This window comes from Electrona antarctica (assembly GCF_951216825.1).
Source record: "Electrona antarctica genome assembly, chromosome: 20".
Taxonomy (NCBI): Eukaryota; Metazoa; Chordata; class Actinopteri; order Myctophiformes; family Myctophidae; genus Electrona; species Electrona antarctica.
In genome coordinates, this window is record NC_136801.1 from 4,880,810 (window position 1) to 4,902,388 (window position 21,579).

A 21,579-nucleotide genomic window follows, 5' to 3' on the forward strand; every position below is an offset into this window, starting at 1 on the left:
TTAAGCATTACACTTGTTTACAACAGGGTCCACCATGTTCAATTCATCAAAACATTTAGAGACGTACAAATAGACACTTCTATATAGACAAAGAACAGTACAGGAATTCATCATAATGGAGGTAAAAAGGGAAAAGAAACATATACAGTGAGGGGAAAAGGGGGGGGGGGGGGGCGGTGGGGGGGATTCAGATTTTACGGGGGCCAGTTTCGAATTGCAGCCATCCGTAGGTGCCCTTTGAGGGCCTTGGATAGGCGGTAAGCTGCTGCTGTACTGTAAAAACGAGTTTCGTGGAGATACCCATGAGCAAGATAGATAGACAAACAAGGAACTCAATTATTTTCGCTTCTATGCCACCAAAATGTGGAACGCCCTACCAACAGTCATTAAGACATGCGAATCCCTTGACTCCTTCAAAACCGCTCTCAAAGGGCACCTGCCACCTACGGACGGCTGCAATTCGTAACTGGCCCCCGTAAAATCGGAATCCCCCCCACCCCTTTCCACCCTCCCTCACTGTATATGTTTCTTTTCCCTTTTTACCTCCTTTATGATGAATTCCTGTTCTGTTCTCTGGCTATATAGAAGTGTCTATTTGTACGTCTCTAAATGTTTTGATGAATTGAAGGTGGACCCTCTTGTAAACAAGTGTAATGCTTTATTGGGTTGTCCACTCACAGTTAACAGTCTTTGTATTGAGTTGTGCCTGAAATGTACTGTGAAATGTAAATGTTCTGCAAACTGTTAATAAATATTTCAATCAATCAATCAATCGATCGATCGATAGATAGATAGATAGATACCTTTATTTTAGATGTAGTGTGTATGCAATTATATTCTAATTAGTTGGATAATGATGTCATGACTCATATGTAGCTGAAGTATAATCAAAATGTCCAGTGGTCTATAGATCTTGCAGAGCACTCGTCCTCTTCCATGTCTCAGACATGATGTGTGATTGTGTGTGACTGTCATGTTTTGTCAGTTTGTATATGCTCAGTTCAAATGTCAGTTTGTAACATGTGTGTGTCATGTGAAGTTAGTGAATTGTCAGTTTGTAACGTGTGGTGTATGTGTGTGTCATGTCGGTCATGTCATGTGAAGTGTCAGTTTGTAACATGACTCAGAGCGTCACAGGCGGAAGGTCATGGAGCAATAGAACGGAACGGAAGCGGGGAGTAAAATACTATCCGCCATTGTAGAGTGTGCCAGTGTGGTCAGGGATATATTCCACTTCCAGTAAAGGCATTAGTCAGTTTTCGGAGTGACTGTAAACACTGTAACTATATCGGAAACGCTCAGCGTCTTTCACGGCCACAAAGTCCGCCATTCGTAAACGCCGAGGCACGTTGTCGCAACGTTTAAACGGGAGGAAACCGTCGCCTGTGCACGGAGTGACTGGATAAACCCCGAGCCGAGCTAGAAAAAGAGCACCGGAGTGCAGAGACAGGAGAAGCCGTGGACAGACACCCATAAACAGCCACCCGTCTCTGTTCCTGGAGGATGTCTACGACAACCGTCGACCAGGTTCGTCCTCTTTTTATTATTTGTTTTACTCTTATGTCGCCACGTATTAAAAATCGAGCGGTGACGATTGACGAACGTAACTTTGTCAACACTCTGCTTGACTGTTATCGCATTAGCATAGTTCGAGGAAGACGGTACCAGATCACACAGGTATTTGATATGTGATAGCTATTAGCACAGTAACGTAGTAGGCCGACCCTTGAAGCACCGGCTGCAAAACGCCGACCAACTCCAGTTGTAGCCGGTTGCCGACCGTGCTCCCCGGCCAATGCGGTACGTTTAGGTTTACTGGATGTCAGACCGTTTGACATCCGGTCAATAATGCAAAGCAACCGTCCTGTACATGTTAGACACAAGCTTGATGGCGTCGCATCAGGTTACCGTCCGCCACCCCTGCTCTTATTATTAACATCTTCCTGACTAATGATATATAGATAGAATATCTTGTGTGCTGTGTGTGTGTAGTGGCCTGTATGTCTGTGTTGACGCAATAGCTCGCAACAATTTAATCTCATGTGCTGTCCATGATTTCAGAGACCCAAAGGACAAGGAAATAAAGGTAATGTTTTATTTTATTTATATTTCAAATTGAAATCATTCGTTGGAGATCGAATTGTACAAATAAAGCGGGACAGTGGTGTCTTTTATTATAAAAAACACGAATTAATCAACTTAACATTTTTTGTCATACTATACAAATAGCCTACTTTATTTTGTTTGGACAACATGACAACAATGCCAACTGCTACTCTGCCAGTGGTTAGTATTGACTGTCTATTATCCTGCACTCGTTTTCATTGTAAAACCTCACACTAGTCTTTTGTCATTCATATTGGAGAAGAAGGTGCTGCTTTGCCAGGATTTAGATCAGTGGTGGTCTGGTCTGGTGTCTGTTCATGTTTTTATTTTATGGTCCCCTTTCTCCATTTTCAGTACAAAACGGATCAATGCATCAAAAGGAAGGTGTGAATGAGGATGACTTTGAGCCTTATCTAAGCAGCCAGACAAATCAGGTAATGTCCCACCATATAGTTAGACTGTGTAGGTCAATCAAGAGTGAAAGCCTTACAATTTACAATTTAGGCATTTAGCAGACGCTCTTAATGCAGAGCGATTTACATTAAGCAATAACAAAAACAAATAACAAAAGCATGGCATACATCACATATATAAAAAGTAGTTATCATGACTCAAGCGTAAACTAAGAACGTAACAGTGGAGTATCTATGTAAACTATACATACTATATTATATACATGTGTACTATAAAGTGCTATGACTACATAAAAATGCAATTCTAGTGCTGTCTACGTAACAAGCTATAAGTCTGTTTAAAATACTACCTAAGTCTACATAAAGTGCTATCTAAGGGGGGCTAGGCTAGCACTTTATGTAGACTTAGGTAGTATTTTAAACAAGCCTTAAATTGGCTAGTGGCTTTCACTCTGCCCTAGCCTTTTGTGGAGTACCATATTTGTTGTATGCTCTCTTCGTGGGGGGGTTGACAAACATATAAACTATAATCACAGAATAGCATGGTGCTATACTGCAAGCCAAGAAAAATATGGCTACATTCCATTCCAGTTAGCCAAAGATTAACGTTTTTAATTTGTATTTTCTTTTATTATTCTGGACTTGCTCACTGTCACACTAAAAAAAAAAAAAAAGTTGCTTGAGATTCTCCCATTAACTGGTTGCACCTTCTCCCTCCCATATACAGAGTAACAGCTACCAACAAATGTCTGATCCCTACATGCCCAGCTACTATGCTCCAGCTCCATCCATCGGTTTCCCATACTCCTTGGGAGAGGCTGCATGGTCCACAGCAGGAGACCCTCCTATGCCATACCTGACCGCCTATGGACAGATGAGCAATGGCGAGCCCCACTTCATCCCAGACGGTGTGTTCGGTCAGCCGGGGGGCCTGGGGAACACCCCTCCCTTCCTCAGTCAGCACGGCTTCAATTTCTTCCCTGGCAATGCAGACTTTTCCACCTGGGGCACCAGTGTTTCTCAGGGCCAATCCACACAGTCTCAGTCTACACTCTACACTAACAGCTATGGCTATGCCGCCAGCTCGTTGAGCCGGGCCATTGCTGATGGACAGGCGGGCTTTGGAAGCGACACCCAGCTCAGCAAGGTCCCGGTGCTGAATAGCATTGAGCAGGGTATGACAGGGTTAAAACTGGGTACGGACATGGTGGCAGCTGTCACAAAGACTGTTGGCTCCCCTCTGGGTGGCACAGCGGGTATGAGCAGCATGGCAGCAAATAACACCCCACCGTCTGTCAGCTCATCCGCACCTAAACCTGCCTCCTGGGCAGCCATTGCCAGGAAGCCAGCCAAGCCCCAGCCCAAGGTCAAACCCAAAGCCAATATAGGGATGGGGGGAGGCAACACCATCCCCCCGCCCCCTATAAAGCACAATATGAACATAGGTACTTGGGACGATAAGGGCTCACTCAATAAGCCCCCACTAGCTCAGGCCATGATGCCCCCGCAATCCCTGGTGCAACAGCCTCTTATGGTACAGCCTCAACCCCTGCTGCAGAACCCTCTGCCCCCACAGCAACAACACCAGGCCCAGCACCACCACCACCACCACCAACATCAACACCAACACCAGCCGTTCCAACTTCAGTCGCTCCAGTCCCCCCAACACCCCCAGTCTCTTCCCCCTGGTCCTCCTCACCCCCACCATCACCACCATCACTCCCACCTCTCCTCTCAGCCTGGTCCTCCCCAGCCCCTTCACCAGCAGCAGCCTGGCCCTCCCCCTAATCGCTGGGTGGCCCCTAGGAACCGGGGCACCGCTTTTAACCAGGGTGGCGGGATGGAGGGCTTCGGCCTTGGCGGGGGGGTCCCGATGAGCGCCTCCCCTTGTTCCGGGGAGGTGCATCCCGTGCTGGAGAAACTCAGAGCCCTCAACAACTACAACCCCAAAGACTTTGATTGGAGCTTGAAAAACGGCCGCGTTTTCATAATCAAGAGCTACTCAGAGGATGACATCCACCGCTCCATCAAGTACTCCATATGGTGTAGCACGGAACACGGCAACAAGCGCCTGGACGGAGCGTACCGCTCGCTGGGCACCAAGGGGCCCCTCTACCTGTTGTTCAGCGTCAACGGCAGTGGGCACTTCTGTGGCGTGGCGGAGATGCGCTCGCCAGTGGACTATAACGCCTACACAGGCGTCTGGTCTCAGGACAAGTGGAAGGGCAAGTTTGAGGTGAAGTGGATCTTCGTCAAAGACGTGCCCAACAACCAGCTGCGGCATGTCCGGTTGGAAAACAATGACAACAAGCCAGTGACCAACTCCAGGGACACTCAGGAAGTGCCTCTGGAGAAGGCCAAGCAAGTGCTTAAAATTATCGCCACTTTCAAGCATACCACCTCAATCTTTGATGATTTTGCACATTATGAAAAGCGCCAAGAAGAGGAAGAGGCTCTAAGAAGGGTGAGATAAAAACACACACACACACACACGAACTGAAGAGTTCTACCATGAATTGTTTGTTTGTATGTATGTGCAATGCATGAGACCGTTAAACTACCCTAGTTGAAAGCCATACACAGTGAAATCCAGACTGTTCGTTTAACCCCTTTTGGTGTTAGCATTATGTTATGCTTTAGCTATTAGCAGATCTACAAGCTCATAGCGCGCCACCGAGTGGCGCGCTACGAGCTTGTAGGTCTGCTATTTTTGAAAAATCGAAGTACGACTGACATAGAAACATAGCTTTTTCAGAAAACTGTCAGGATGTAGAAGACATTTTGTAAGAATCTGATCTCAGGTCAAAATGGGTTAACCCTGAAAGAGTGTGTGTGTGGCTAATCTCGCAAACACTGTATGCACACTGCCATTAGGAGTCAGGACACATTTTGACATTTTGTTTTCTTTCCCAAATATGTTTTATACTTTTTAAATATTTGTAGTCGTATATGTCATACTCATAGATGCATAATAGACAACATATCTAGATGCAGATGTCACAGGCTGGTCGGTCACTTGAAGTCGGAGGTCCACATCGTAGCCACACCGTATTACATCATTTACTAGTATTACCACTTTAAGTGTTAGATCAACACTCCAGATTGAATGTGTACCAACTCTTCACTGAGTCAGTGCTGTAGAATGTGGCCACCTCATGTCTGTAATCAACTGATCCTGTTCCACCTGCCATGAAACAAAAGTAGATACACCACAGAGTTACACAAACAGTCTAGCGTAACTGGGACCTTCGAAGAAGTCATGTCGGCTGATTTGCCCCTACAACCAAATGCCCAACAGGAAAGCATCTCATCAGCCATCTTGTGCTGTCGTTCAGGGAGCGATGATTTTGACATTTTTAGATGCATGCTGGACGGGTGTTTCCTGAAATAGCCCACATTCCTGGCATTCCTTCACTCAGACAAAGGCAGAAGTAGGCTCTGATCTGCCTTTGAAGGCTAGGCCCTCCGCTCTCCGCAGGCTCCTCGTGCTTTATTAGCCTTTAACCACACAAGTCCACAGCCCTGCAAGCTAGCTGCGGTGTGCCTTTCCCCTGGGTGTTCTAATTTAATGGGTTAATTTTGAAAACCTCCCCTGGAAACAACTATACGTGTGTGATTTAAAATGCATGATTCCATTTCCTCTGTGCTAATGAGAGTTCTCAGAAGTAAAACGTACTGCAGTGCACTGTCAGGGGGGAAACTGGATTATGTTGCAGTGGTAATGTTGATCGTACAAGGGTGCCAGAAATGGTCGTCAATTAATAATTAAACAAATTAAATGCACTTTCATATTGTGAGATAAGATGCTAGGAAGGGTGAATAATCTGTCATCATAGCTAATGCTCTGCTGCATCCAATTCTGGATACACCAGTATGCTAATCTGTTTGCATTAAGATCCCGGCTTACACACACAGTCACACACACCCCTCTCCCTCTTTCTTGGCCCCTCTCCCAACGGTGGTGCTCCATTGATGCTGTATTGACTCCTCAGTCCTGACCTTGTTAATATGCACCAGGGTTGCTTTCTCATAAATATTTCAAGTCTGTGTTTTCAGGCTTCTGAAAACGACCTGTCAGTAGGAGGCCTGTTTCATCCTGTGCTGTGCAGACGGTGCACCGTGCTGCTTTTGTAGCCCTGACCTCCTACATGACAGAATCAGCTCAAAAGAGGTCTCGTCCTCCTGCTCGCCTGACAAGGTTAATTGTTCTCCGTTGTTGTGCCTGTCCTTCTCGGAGTCTGGGAGGTGTCAAACCAGCTCGGCACAACAGCACTGTAGCACCTTTTACCAATGTCTGCATGACCATTAAGTCAACTCTCGACACCGTGACCAAATATATTTGTTTTATTTATGGGGTTTTATTAGCGTAGCTATAAATGTTTGTAGATAAATACAATTGCTCCACTGTGGGGCTGTAACTATCGATTATTTTCTTAGTGATTATTCTATCGTTTAGTTTCATCGAATAATGGAGAAGCCATTATTAGATTTTATATATATATATATATATATATATATATATATATATATATATATATATATATATATAACAAAGCTACATGAAAAAAAGACGTGAGCTTGTAGATCAGCTATTTTGAAATAATTTGATTGTATTTGTCCCACAATATTTTAAAAAAAACGTATATTGATTGTTTTTTCGTAATGGATTAAATCAAGTCAATTGATTAACGGTTGCAGCCCATTTCCACTGGTGTTCCTGGTAGATGACGGAAGATAATAGCTTGTTAATGTGAATGAGTTTTGAAAATGGATGATGCTTTGCCCTCTGCATCGTGTAATTGTTGACATAATTTCATTTTATCGATTGATGCAGTTGTGGAGAACCAAGTTTCAGAGTCTGATGACAAGGTGTGGGATCAGTTCATTTTGGCATCGGGGGGAAAAAAAGATTATACTTTTATATCCATTAAAATAATAATGAGAGCTAGTGCTGTGAATGTGAATTGCGGTCTCGGTTTACATTTTGTGTTAAGTGATTTTTAAAAGTAAATTCCTCTTAACCCTGCTGAGGCAAGAGGGATGAAAAAGCACTCTATGCACTCTGTGAGACTGTATGGAGGGCTTTGTCCACCATAACCACCCCCCGCCTCCCTGCTCACTGCCACAGTCTGAACAGGCCTGCTGGGGATAGAGTTACACAGGGGGCCTGGGTCTCACTGGGCCTTCCCCCAAATCAATGACATGGACACCAGACATTGCTCAAAGGGAAGGCTGTTCCACCTGGGAAATGGGGTAAAGAGTCAGTGACGTCAGTCCATTAATGGCTGTTAATGCCCAGGAAGATTAATTTCCATTTTTTTTGTCTGACTGGTACTGTATGCATTGCAACAGTGTATCGACTCGGATGTGGTCTTATTTTCATGTGATCTTGAGGATTTCCTTTGAGTATATAAGGTGTGTTCTGGAATCTGGATTGATTGATTTTTTTATTTATTTTTTGAGACACTGTACAGACCAGCTGGTATTTATGCAAGGCCCGGTGAAAGGCTGACAGTAGAGTGCACTGCAGTGCAGTCTCTTCTTGTCCCTAGTGTAAACATAGATGATAGATACCAGTGCATACCTTACCTGTATGTGTCTTCTCAGATTTAGATGAATACATTTTATTGTTACAGGTGTAAAAAAAAAAAAAGAAAAAAAGTGTGTGTAATTCTTACAAGCTCACATTTGAAATGAAAGAAGGGGTAAAGAACAAGGGGACAGAAACAAAGAAAACGGTTCATATATCAAATATCCTATCCTCTGTATACATTTGGGTATATGGTAAAAAAAAAAAGAGTGAGAAGCAAATATACCTTTCATACATATGCTTTGTGTCTCTTGCTTTTTGCTCATGGAATGTGGCAAACACCACTTTAGCATCGCTAGTTCGCTGCAAGATCAGTTGGTGCTAAAGGCTTACACAAATTAGTGTTTTCACACAGCATGTTGTGCTTTGGTTTTGTTTTGTTAAGGTAAAGGGCAGGTTCTTGAAAATGAAATTGTCAGCAGACGGTTTTAAATATCCTTTAATATTAGATTACAGAATGATTGGATTATATTACTTGAGTTAAAGTACAAAAGTATTAGCATCAAAATATTCTTTGCGTACCAAAAGTACTCATTATGCACTAGAATGTCCCATTTCGCAAGTTTCCAAATGTATAAATTCCTTTTAATAGCCGATAAAGTATATACAATATACAATTTAAATCTACAAAGTAACTAACATTTTCAAATAATTGTAATGAAGTAAAAGTACAATATTTGCTTCTGAGATCTAGTGGATTGGAGTAAAAGTATTGATAATTGGAAATATTCCAGTAAAGTAAAAAAATACATCAAAATGGTAGTAAGTACAGTACTTGAGTAAATGTACTACTTAATTACTTTACACCACTATAAACGTTCTAGTGCCACTAGTGTATATGTCTTGAGAAAGCGTTCTACATTCCACTAATAAGGGTCCCTCTACAGAGACCAGTTTAAATGGGCTTAAAGGCCCAGCCTGTAATTGCAACCTGCAATAACTATATGTATAATGATTATAGGCTAAACTTGGAAGATGTTGCATTGAACAAGCTTTTTATTTTTAAATGTATTGTCTGGACTTTTTGCTTTATACACTGTAGGCAATTGTCACAACATGTAAGTGTGATTGATAACATTGGCTAAGTGAGATGTTTGGGCGGTACTGGGTTATAGCCGATCTACAAGCTCACAATGTGCTGCAACATGTTGTGAGTTTTTCGACTTCGGCTGTTTTCGCCGAATGTTAGTCTCAGAATAGGGGTTATAGTTTATAGAAAGAGGAGCATCTGTATTTTTGATGGGATTGAAAATCCTACTTTCTAAATACCCATCATGTATAGTATACTATGTCCTATGCAATGCAAATGCATTATGCTGTAGTCCACTGTATTTCAATCGTCATAACTCAATACTGACCTGTGTTCCGTTATAATGATTAATGACCAGATGTTTTGTTGTTGTCTCAAAGCCAAGCACTTCAAGAGCGATATGGACATGGTCCAAATTTAGATGCTCGGATAAACTCTGCTCTGTATCTCTACAAGTGCTAAGAATAGAGTTGACCACTCACACAGCGGCCAGAAGTGAAATTACTCCCACTGAAGTGAAAACATTGTGAAACTGTGATATACAACAACTTTGCTTTATGTTTACTTACGTGGCTGGTTAAGACTGAGGTTAGGGTTAGTAGTCGGACAATGGCTGACAACGACAAACGTCAATATGTAAGGGCCGATTCATACTCCGATTTCGGCTCGTCAGACATTTTCAGTAGCACCGAAGAGCCGACTTTAGGACGGTACCCGCCCCCCCGAACCTAAAATGACGTCACATTGTAGGCTCTACAGCGCCGAACCGACTTTTATTCAGCTCTAAAATAGGAGTATGAATTGGCCCTAAGAAATGTCAAGTAGGCTCCATTGCATGGTCTTGATAAGTAACCTACTGGTGATTATCGGTTGATAACATTGTGTTCTGCACGGGTTGAAAACCAGCACTGGCCTGTACAGTGTACAGTACCTGCATCCTAACTGCTATCCTACAGCAGTCCGTACCCATTTTCACCCATTGCATAAAAAAACTCACCGGGGTCACCCAGCGAACACCCCTCGCGGGTATCCTTTGAGGCAGACAGTCCGGCATAACCTCCTTGCTGAGTAGATAGTGACAGCGTTATTCTCAGACAGTTTTCAAACACTCACTACCAAAGTGGCCATAATAGGGTGGTTGGTGGGGGGGCATGTTCTTCTGGGGAGCCCAAACCCTCTGACAGTTTGTCACTTCATATCCGATCAGGGGACACAGACGTCACCTCACGGCAATGTTCCCCAAGAGTATAATACCAAATTTAGCCGAGCATCATTCTATCAACTGAGGTTATAAAATTACATAAAAGCCAAAGAAGGGTGCAAAGAATTCCAGTGTGGATTTTTACCTCTTTAAGCTCAAGTACTTGCGCTTGTGTAGAGTGCACAAGCAGTTGCTTTTGTTTAACATTTTGTCGCATGGACACTGAGAAGTTGAGAACAGAAAAGTGTTTTAAACTGTTATATAACTGTTATATAATTAAATGATGTGTTTCTTCTCCATCTATCGTATATTTTAATGCAGCCTGTTTATGTTTGCTATTTGTTTTTTGTTTTCTCTTGTCAGGAGCGGAATAGAAATAAACAGTAACCTTCAAGCAAGCCCTCTGCTAGAACGGCAACACTAAAATGATGTAGGACTTTAAAACGATTTGCCTAACCACAATGAAGAATGGCCAACACAATCTCTCTGCTGAAGATGACAATGTATCTGATCACTTGAACCTGATGATAGACGGACTCCTCTGTATCAGTTCACTGGTGTATTCAAAATCCTGTGTTTCTGTCTCACAAGAAAAATTATGGAACGTAATCCACTTTAGAAACTGTCTTTAAAGCACTTTGAGTCCTTCTAAACAGCCTCTACCAATACCCTTAACTCTCTAACTATTTTCTTCTTCTTTGATTATATTTGTGATTAACTGACTAACCAGTGTAGTCAGGGAAGTTTACTGGGCTTATAAAAAAGAAAGAGAAAAAAACAATCTGTTTTATTTTAATGCCTCAAAAGTTTGGGATAAAAAAAAATCTGGTGAAATCAATCGCCTCATAAAAGAGATTTAAAGAAAATGTGTACAAAATGAAATAAAGATTATTCTCTAAATCTGTATTCACTCGTCTGATACTGTAGTTCTCAGACGGAGGCTGTGATTGATTTCGTTGGGATGACAGGGAAGTGGGTGCAACCATGCCAGTCATGCAGTGTTTCCTTCCTCACTGCCTGTTTCCTAGTTTCAGCATCCCGTTTATTCCGTGTACCAAAAGATGACTATTGTGCAGCGGCTGAGCTGTGGCAAATAAATCCCAGCTAAATGTAACGTTTGTTTCATTTCTTTTTCCTAATACTTTTTTTTTTCTTCCGCTCGCTGGCTCACTCCATATTCTCTCTCTCTGTTATGTGATCCTGTCATTCTGAAGTGCATTTGTCTGAGGAGGAACCTGCTACTGTGACAGAAGTAGCAGTGGCCTCCTCGGGCCCCTATGGGTGACTGTTGCTTTGACGTTGATGTATTGTACTGTACCTCAGGCTCAGCCAGGCTGTCTGTCCTACACAACTCTGTAGCACTTTTGGGATAACCCTCCCAACAAACATCCACCCTCACCCCCATCCTGCTTGGTTTGACTGGGACCCCCCTCTCCCCCCTCCCCTGCCCTCAATTGAAAGGACGTGACAGTTTTCTCCTCTAGGTGACTGACTAGCTAAATAAACATTACCCATGTTTAGCGGAAACCGTGTTGGTGTCTTTACTGTCTTGTTTTACTGACTACGACCTACTTGGGGACAATGCATGTTGGGAACAACATTCACAGCTACATCTTGAGTGTTAAAGGAGAATTCCATGCTAGAAGGCTTTCTTACCTTTATTTGTATTTGTTACGTAACGTCACCACCAAAGAGGTCCAGGTGTTATTTTGTGCAAAAGTGCATTATTGGCTATTTCCCCTACCATAAGCCCTCAATGGGGGTTGGGTTTTTGTGCTAATTCACTTATTTCCATCGAAATAAGTAGTAAAGTGTGCCGCTCGGGATACTATTTACATTATGAAGAGAGGATGTATACAAAAAATATAGATTTTTGAGCGATGGAAATAAGTGAATTAGCATAACACCCCATAGCCCCATTCAATTCAAAGCAATTCATTGAGGTCTTATGGTAGGGGAAATATCCAATAATGCGCTTTTGCACAAAATAACACCTGGACCTCTTTGGTGGGGACGTAACAACTACAAATAAAGCTAAGAAAGCCTTCTAGTATGGAATTCTCCTTTAAGTTTCACTGAGTGTAATAATGGACCCTGTATTATACATACAGTACTGTTGCAAAATGGAATTGAAAACTTGACGATTGAAGTGCGATGAGTGAAAGACGTTGAAATACTGTAGGGAATTATGGTGTGAACACGTCACCCAGCACCATGACACTACCACTCTCCCACTTACAGAAAAACGCTCTGTATCTCTAGACATCTGTAAGTAATATAGTGTAATTGACAGACCATGGCATTTCCTGTTTGCTCTGTACACATGAGTCACACTTGTCTGAATGTGCATTGAGAGAGAATCCCTCCATTTATAAAATGTATACCTTTTGGTCACACAAACTAAGAAAGTCATATCAGAAAATCTTTATTTTCATTGTCACAAAATGACAGTCATTGTGCACTATAGAACTTTCACCTGCCTCACTGACTGGCTATAATTCAAATTAGATTTATACATGACTAAGAATGCCTTTTTGATCGATAAACCAGTATCACTATCCATCCTGTAGTCAGCCCATTGGTGCTGTATATGTGCCTGACTTTCTGGCTCACTGAGAATTTGACTGACTTATCAACTTGTTCACAGCACACATTTTTGGTGCTGTACCAAAAAAAGCTTATTTCAGTTTGTCCACGAGAGGGCGCCATAGTACCATGTGTGGCTGCAGTGAGCTCCCCGGCAGTATGAGGCTCTCTTATCTCAAGTTCACATGTCCTCGTCGTTGGAGCAGTTGACCAGTTAAACACCAGCTAAGCTTTGCAATGAGAAGTGGAGAGGATAAATCCCACTTTATGTTCGTCAAGGATGAATAAAGAACAGTAATTATAACAGCGGAAGCTTTGGATTGCAACTTTGCTCTCTATGTGTTAATTTGTACATCCATCAGGTTTTCTCAAAGAAGAATACCCCACACTCCTTCCTCCATGTGTCTGGGAACACAACTAAACCAAACTCTATTTATACCCGTGGCCTTCACAATGTCATGACAATTACTAGTTGTATGTAACAGCGTTGAAATGCACAAAGGATAACCTATGAATGCGGTTTAAATTAGAGACCCATCTGGTTTGTTGAATTGCTGATTCTTATCTTGTGCAATGAAAGGATGATGCTTACGGAATCTAAACCTGTAATGACACTCTACTGCTTGGTTTAGCCTATTCCTTAATTATAGCAGGCAATTCTGTTTCTTTAAAAGCTTAAAGGAGAATTCCATGCTAGAATGCTTTCTTACCTTTCTTTGTAGTCGTTACATCCCCACCAAAGAGGTCCAGGTGTTTTTTTGTGCAAAAACTCCTTATTGCCTATTTCCCCTACCATAAGCCCTCAATGAATTGCATTTGGAATGGGAATTTAATGGGGCTATGGGGTGTTGTGCTAATTCACTTATTTCCATCGAAATAAGTAGTAAAGTATGCCGCTTGGGATATTATTTACATTATGAAGAGATGATATATACAAAAATAGCAAAGGAAATAAGCGAATTAGCACAACACCCCATAGCCCCATTCAATTCCCATTCAATTCAATGCAATTCATTTAGGGCTTATGGTAGGGGAAATAGCCAATAAGGAGCTTTTGCACAAAATAACACCTGGACCTCTTTTGTGAGGACGTAACAACTACAAAGAAAGGTAAGAAAGTCTTTTAGTATGGAATTCTCCTTTAAGAATAATGTTAAAATTGCACAGCATTTCATTTTTTCCGTTAGGCTATATAGTATATCATTATCAGAATTAGGTCTATGGTTACATATGGAATGTGTACGAGAAAATAATTACAACAGACGTCAGTCATCAATGATAATATATTCAAGGCCAAATCACCTGTTTGGTCTCAATAATATAGAGTCTATATAGACCATATAGTCCATTCGTGATGAAATGAATACATAGGACCACAATGGAAACAAGCCCTCAAGGCTTTTTGTGTTCCGTTCAGCATTATTGTACAACTGTACCTCTACGTACTTCTTGCAAGCTGTTAACGTATTAAATCAATCAAAGCAGTATACATTGGTCAAAGTTGTTCCAGGGTCATGCCAAGCTAACTTTTCAGAATCATCAATATCTGGAGAGGAGAGAGTGGAGATGAAAGATAAGAAGCTGCACAAACTTCGAAAGCTGGACTGTCTTTGAAGTTTCAGCCAGAACCGAAGGCTCGTCAACACAGGTTAGGTCAAGTGTTTTGTGGGTTTTCCTTGGAAATAAAAACGTCTGGGTTTCTGAGGCTACATAAAGTCTGACACTTCTTATAAAGTCTGCGTATACAATTTAGCAGACGCTCTTAATTCAGAGCGATTACAATAAGCAAGGACAACACAAGGTAATACATCAAATGCATAGAAAGTCATCTAGGATCATATGTAAACCAATAACTGTCATCCGTCTAACAGTAGAATATCCAAAAAACAAATCTGTACATTGAATCTACACACTATAGGATGCCTACTATATGTCTACATAATATGCCATAAGCTGGTGACAGTGCTCACTGACATTAGCTTCATTGTAAGCACCGGTGCCAACCTCAGGTCAGTGTTAGCTCTACTGAAAAACAGGATATAGACCCACAGCAGAGGCCTTTATTCCATTCTAGTGACTGTCAAGATCCCTAACATGATAATTGATGTATGGTAAAATGGTAAATGGTGCATTTATATAGCGCCTTTATCCAAGGCGCTTTACATAGATAGTGCATTACATTCACCCATTCACACACCGATTGCAGCGGAAGCCATGCAAGGTACCAAGTACCAACCAGCACATCAGGAGCAATTTGGGGTTCAGTGTCTTGCCCAAGGACACTTCGACATGTAGACAGGATTCGAACCACCGACCCATGGATCATTGGACGACCTGCTTTACCTCCTGAGCCACAGTCGCCATGGTTATATTATTATGAACTGAAAGTGGAGGCTGAACATATTATCTCTGTAAGAATGACCGTGTTTAGTGGCTGGAAACAGTACAGAGGCCTTGTAGGTCGCAACCAATAAAGGTGTATAAATTCACCATAGACAGAACAAGACAAGCACATCACATACCCTCAGGAGACCCCTGTCAACTGGCAAGTACCAGCCTTTTATGCTCAGCTGAGCCAATGAGCCAGCCTGGATTATACCATTAGCAGGGTGTATTTTAAATCTAGCATTCACCAATAGAGCACAATAAATACATACAATAAATACATCAATATCTACAAGTATATTAAAAGTCTCCATGAATTACACAATTCGCAACTACAAATGCACATCACACCCCCTCTACTATCCTCCTGACTATGGTCCAGCCCAATCTTACTGAAACACAACAGGTCATTGTTAAGCATTCAATTCAATTCAACAATAAAACTTCACATTAGTATTGCACTTCTGAAAACATATTGCACCTAGTCCCATATCCACATTGCATCTATCTGCCCCTCATGTTTGTTTAAACACCAAGAATTTCCCTTTCCCCAGGTGGAACTCGTTGGCTGAGAGGTCATCTCAGCTAAACCGGATTGTATTCAACAATAAAATCATGACAAAAATGACAAGAAAATTGCAAAATGCAACTGTGTAAGATAATAAAGTGCCAATACCTAAAGTGCCCATATGCTGTGCAAGTACCATTCACTAACATGTGCAAACATAGTAACAGGTCCTCTCTGTTAAACTCTCTAACTTCTAACATAGTGATCCAAGCTTTAGAGACGAGAGCCCAGTATTTTCAGCGCAGTATTTTCCCTCCATTTTCTGTAATTAATAATGTAATAATAATGCAATATCTACAATGCAATAATGTAGATTAGAGAGTTGCTGAAACTATAGCTTTGTTAAACTGTCATCATTTTTTAATTATTGCTTGAATGCATGGGTTTCTAATGTTTGTCTCCCCCCTGTGTTTGTATTTATACTAGCAGTGATGCAATAGGTTTTCAATGTAATGAGTCCCGGGATGGTCTTTTAGATGAGTCCCAGGGACATTTTATGAGTCCCACTTCAACAGGAGTCATATTTTGCCATTTACAAATTGCAGCATTTAACTCCCATTTCATTTTATATGGTTATATTCATGTAGAAAACAGAAGAAGAAATGATTATTATAACTAAAGTTAGCAAAATAAACTAGAATAAAAACAGTACAGTAGTGCTTCCCGTGGATGCAGAGGGCATTGTTTTATTGCATCCCTTAACTATAAACTGCGTTTTGGGATGCAAAATGCACCCTATTTTAATCTCTGTACGTATGAATATACATACAGGGGATCAGGGGGTAGACATATCCATGAAGGCAAAGTTATTGCTATGCATTTTATAGCAATGGAGAAATGTTAAAGGTTTGGCCTTGCGGTACAGCTTATTGCCGGAATTGTACTTTTATTCGATATCCACAAAGGGGCACCATCTGAAGACTGTTTAGCTTGGTAGAACGTGGACACTACTATATATATTTGAAAGCCTATTCTCTTCAGCTTCATGTTCTAAAGTGATGAACACATTGTGAGCTTGTAGATCTGCTATTTTCTGTGAATTTCCCCCAGAATAGGGATGCTAGGGTTCAAAAGGTTGAATGAATGGGCACAGACCAGCCTTAGATGGAGTTTATAATTGCTTTTTGGATGTCTGGGTTTCCAAGGCTACCACAAAGTTGACCCAGCACCAGTGTACACTCCCCATAGAGCATGGAGTACTCACCTCTATGAGCTACATTTTGTTGGTGACTAATGTCATCAATATGATGTCATTAATAAATTATAAACTCTAGGTGCAAGTGCCTTTATTGTCTCTCGGTGTGGCTCTGTAAGTGATAGTTTAAAACCCATTTTGGGCGGGAACCCCTTTTGGTGTTAGCATTATGTTATGCTTTAGCTATTGAAAAATAGCAGATCTACAAGCTCATAGCGCGCCACCGAGTGGCGCGCTACGAGCTTGTAGGTCTGCTATTTTTGAAAAATCTAAGAACGACTGACATAGAAACATAGCTTTTTCAGAAAACTGTCAGGATGTAGAAGACATTTTTAGAATCTGATCTCAGGTCAAAATGCATTAAAGAGATTTGTTAATAATAAAACACAATGCTTGCCATTTCTCCATATTTGGGTAAGACTCACATCATCATATGGTGGGAGACACGCCGTTATTGGACCCGATCTTGTTAACTTCATCTTTTACTGAAGGATAGATGGAAGTCATACAATATACAATTAAAGCAAATATTTGTCTAGTTTGATATTTTCAAGTGCACATTTTCTTAATTTGACGACATATATGTCATCCTTTCACATTTGTATGGGGTTGTTACGGTGCGTAAGAACTTGGCTCGAACACCAGGACCATACCATAATAACTCAACACAAGGCAGTTCAAAAGTTTACAAAAGGTTTATTTAAAACTGAAATCAGGCATATAAATCATGTACTGAACACCAAACAGGCAATGCATGAGTTAAGGGACGAATTAATGAACTTACAAGTCAAAAAGGAACGCTGAATAACCAAATGAATAAAGAAGTGAATGAATGAACTTCTAAATTAGTGGATTAATGAATGCCGAAATCAATCATAAATGTAAACTAAAGACCTAACTAAATATCCTAACAAACCAAAGGATGGGCAGGTCACAACTAATAAGGTGGGGAGCCTGGGCTAGCATGGCTAATAAGCCAGACCGAATCAGCCGTTGGCAAAAAAAATTGCCTGCGGCTCAATTGTACGCCCATTTCCTACACCAGAGAACTGGTGTGGCCAATCAGCACACGGTATGCAATATGGGCGGGCTTTGGTACAGTGACGTTCAATGCTTGAGACCTTTGACTGACAGTAGCTCTGACCAATTGCGTCAAAGAGAAAATGTTTGAACCCGCCCCCCGGGAAACAAGATCCATACACAGCATCTCCAGACTCAAATGCCACACGACAGTGTGATTTGAGTCTGGCTTATTAGCCAGGCTAAGCCTGGGCAGCTACGCACTATGTGCGTGTCGGAGTGCCCAGACTCCTCATAAACTATCAAACAAAACAAACTAAACTAACCAAACTCAAAACACCAAAAGAGTACTTACGACCAGCCCACCTGTAACTGAAATAAAGAAGAACAACAGCAACAGGGAGGGAACACAACTGTTCTGATGGGTGTTTGGGGAGCGACTGAGCTGCTGGCCACATGCTCCTATTTATAGCCTCCTCCCAATCATGCAACAAGACACAGCTGCCACAGGGTGTGGCATCCAGAGCCCTCAGGTGATTGACAGGTAGTGTCCCTTACACCAGCAGGGGTCAGCGATGTCACAGGTACTATGACAGAGCAAAGACAGAGTACATTAATGGACAAATAGATGACAGACAGATAACACATTATAAGACAAGTGATGATGTGTGTAAAGTGTTCAAGCATATGACACCATGCTTTGTGTGCCATGTGTGTTCATATGCAAGCACATATACCAGGTTATAGCCAAAGTAATAATGTATTTGGTTAAAATGGGTAAGGTTTTAAAAAAGGCAAAAGCATGCTCTGTTGCACTGGCCTAAAAGTGGGTCCTCTAAAACTGCTTCAACTTCTGAGAATGTGTTTGGTTCATTATGGCATACCTTATAAGTATGTATGTCTGTATGTATGTATGTATGTATGTATGTATTTAAAAGGGTTTTTTTTTTGTAAAATCCCAGCCTACAATACCTTCATATATTTAAAATCCAAAGTAAGGTTACCAGTGAAGGGCAACCTGCCTATTCACTGGGGACTATGCAAGGCAGAGGCGTCCACCCCCCTGAGTCCAAGTTAGACTAGACCGCATACCTAAGCCAAAGTAATAATGTATGTATGTATGTATGTATGTATGTATGTATGTATGTATGTATGCATGTATGTATGTATGTATGTACAAGAGTGTGCAAACAAATAGCACCATGCTTTGTGTGCCATGTGTGTATTTGTAAGCACCTAACATTGGTGATGAACTAGATGTAGTAAGTGTTGAATGGGGTTTGGACAGTACAGGTGGAAACATGTCTGGACTCTGGAACTAGTACTAAAGCCGCACTCTGACATACGACGGCTTTTGCTTGCAGAAAAATAACACATCTACAAGCCAACAACGTGTTGAGACGTGTTGTTGGCTTGTAGATGTGACCCTGTGACCTGATAGCCCTGTCACAGGGCTATCTTATCATCTTATTCGATACTGGTCATTGAGTTTCCATATCATGTCATACTGACAGGATGCTGACATGTTACTGACCGTGATAGTGACCATAATACAGAGTCTGCCCAAGTGCCCATGATACTGACATGATACTGACCATGATAGTGCCCATGATACTGACATGATACTGACCATGATACTGACATGACTATGGTCGGGATTCGGAACCAGAAGAACTGGATCCAACATTAAGGAACCGGAATCGGTTCCATCACATTTGGAACCATTTCCGGAAGTGGATTCATCACAGTCAGACTTCACGTCTGCAGCTATACAATTCCAGTGGTTCTCAAACCTTTTAATTTCAAGGACCACCATACCTCTCAGAGTTCAAGGACCACCATACCTCTCAGAGTTCAAGGACCACCATACCTCTCAGAGTTCAAGGACCACCATACCTCTCAGAGTTCAAGGACCACCATACCTCTCAGAGTTCAAGGACCACCATACCTCTCAGAGTTCAAGGACCACCATACCTCTCAGAGTTCAAGGACCACCATACCTCTCAGAGTTCAAGGACCACCATACCTCTCAGAGTTAGAGCTTGTATAAGAGTTCCTTTGGTCCCACTCCCTCAAGTAACCCAATTCACTTTGAGAACCACTACAATAATACTGTATGTATGCAATACTGTGTTTACCATCTACAATACCATATGCCATGCCATACCAATGATACCATACCACAATAACATGCCATACCATGCAATACCACGTTAGTAATTAGGCTGATTGAGAATGTGCAGGCAGGCTCCCCCTTTGATCATTTGTTTGTTTCTTAATGTTCATACTACGGATTTTTGGTCATTGACACATTTACATGAAAGCCCATATTGGTAAAATCCCTGCACACCTGACAGACACCACCACAGAGGTTGTTAGAAAAACAAAATCACACGTACCCTCTGTGAATAAGCAGTGCATGCCTACTCTATTTGTTGTGTGGTTGGTGCTGGTATTCAGGCGGTACTACTCTTATGTGTGGGTGCTGGTATTCAGGCGGTACTACTCTTATGTGTGGGTGCTGGTATTCAGGCGGTACTACTCTTATGTGTGGGTGCTGGTATTCAGACAGACAGTATACTTTATAGAGGGTATGCGCGTGACATCATCGTACCTGGAAGTTATGCGGGAACGCGCACTGAGTGGCAAAAAACTACTTTCTGGCCTTGACAGCCCATACATCCACACAGAAAAGTCCTGTCTGATTGCATTAAACAATGTTAAACTCACCAACATTGCAGCTGAACGAAAAGCTTGAACTATCCTCTTTCTATCTGCAAAGATTTTGTTTCATGAAAATCCACCATAGAAACTATGAGCTACTTTCTGTCAAGAAATGGCCGGCATTTGTTTTGCCACTCAGTCTGTGTCCTGATAGGAAAAGCATGCATGTGCATACTCTCTATTGGGTGTGTGAGTGCTGGTATTCAGATGATAGTGGTACTACTTTACTATACTACTCAGACGGTGTTACTCCTTTATGTGTGGGTATGTGTGGGGCCTGTGTGTGTGTGTGTGTGTGTGTGTGTGTGTGTGTGTGTGTGTGTGTGTGTGCATGTCTTTAAATGGCACATGTGTTGCACTGTCTCCTGTTTGTGTTTAATTGATGTAATTGGTTGCATCTTTGTGTTGGAATCAGCTGCAGCTGTTGATGCTGCATGTGCTCATACTGCACGCACGCACACACGCGCACGCGCACACGCGCACACACACACACACACACACACACACACACACACGGCCCCTTCTAGATGCAGCTTGCAACCGCTTACAACTTACAAGTCAGACATAATTGTGTGCCGGCTCCAGGTGGGGTCTCTTATCTATGGTGGTATACCGGTACAGTATGGACATATCTGGGCCATCATTATTCATCTTACAGTAGGTCATACACAGGCCCGGTTCTTCCCTAAGGTGTCAGGTTTATTGCCTATCTGTTGGCCCACTCTTTTATTTATGGATAGCAGAGAGGGAACGAAACAGGA

The 21,579-nt window shown here is 41.9% G+C and overlaps 1 protein-coding gene across 2 annotated transcripts; it reads left to right on the forward strand.

Annotated features, from left to right (window-relative positions):
• Positions 1-1,059: 1,059 nt before the first annotated feature.
• ythdf3 (YTH N6-methyladenosine RNA binding protein F3) lies at positions 1,060-11,867 on the forward strand. Of its 2 annotated transcripts, XM_079490009.1 has the most exons (6): positions 1,060-1,527; positions 2,062-2,086; positions 2,230-2,286; positions 2,461-2,540; positions 3,247-4,983; positions 10,704-11,867. In XM_079490009.1, the coding sequence occupies exons 1-6, from the start codon at positions 1,504-1,506 to the stop codon at positions 10,725-10,727; spliced, it is 1,947 nt and encodes a 648-aa protein (XP_079346135.1). In that variant the 5' UTR covers positions 1,060-1,503; the 3' UTR covers positions 10,728-11,867. The 2 variants fall into 2 exon arrangements, with proteins under 2 accessions (XP_079346135.1, XP_079346136.1); XM_079490010.1 differs by lacking the exon at positions 2,230-2,286 and having other exon boundaries at positions 1,062-1,527.
• Positions 11,868-21,579: the final 9,712 nt, after the last annotated feature.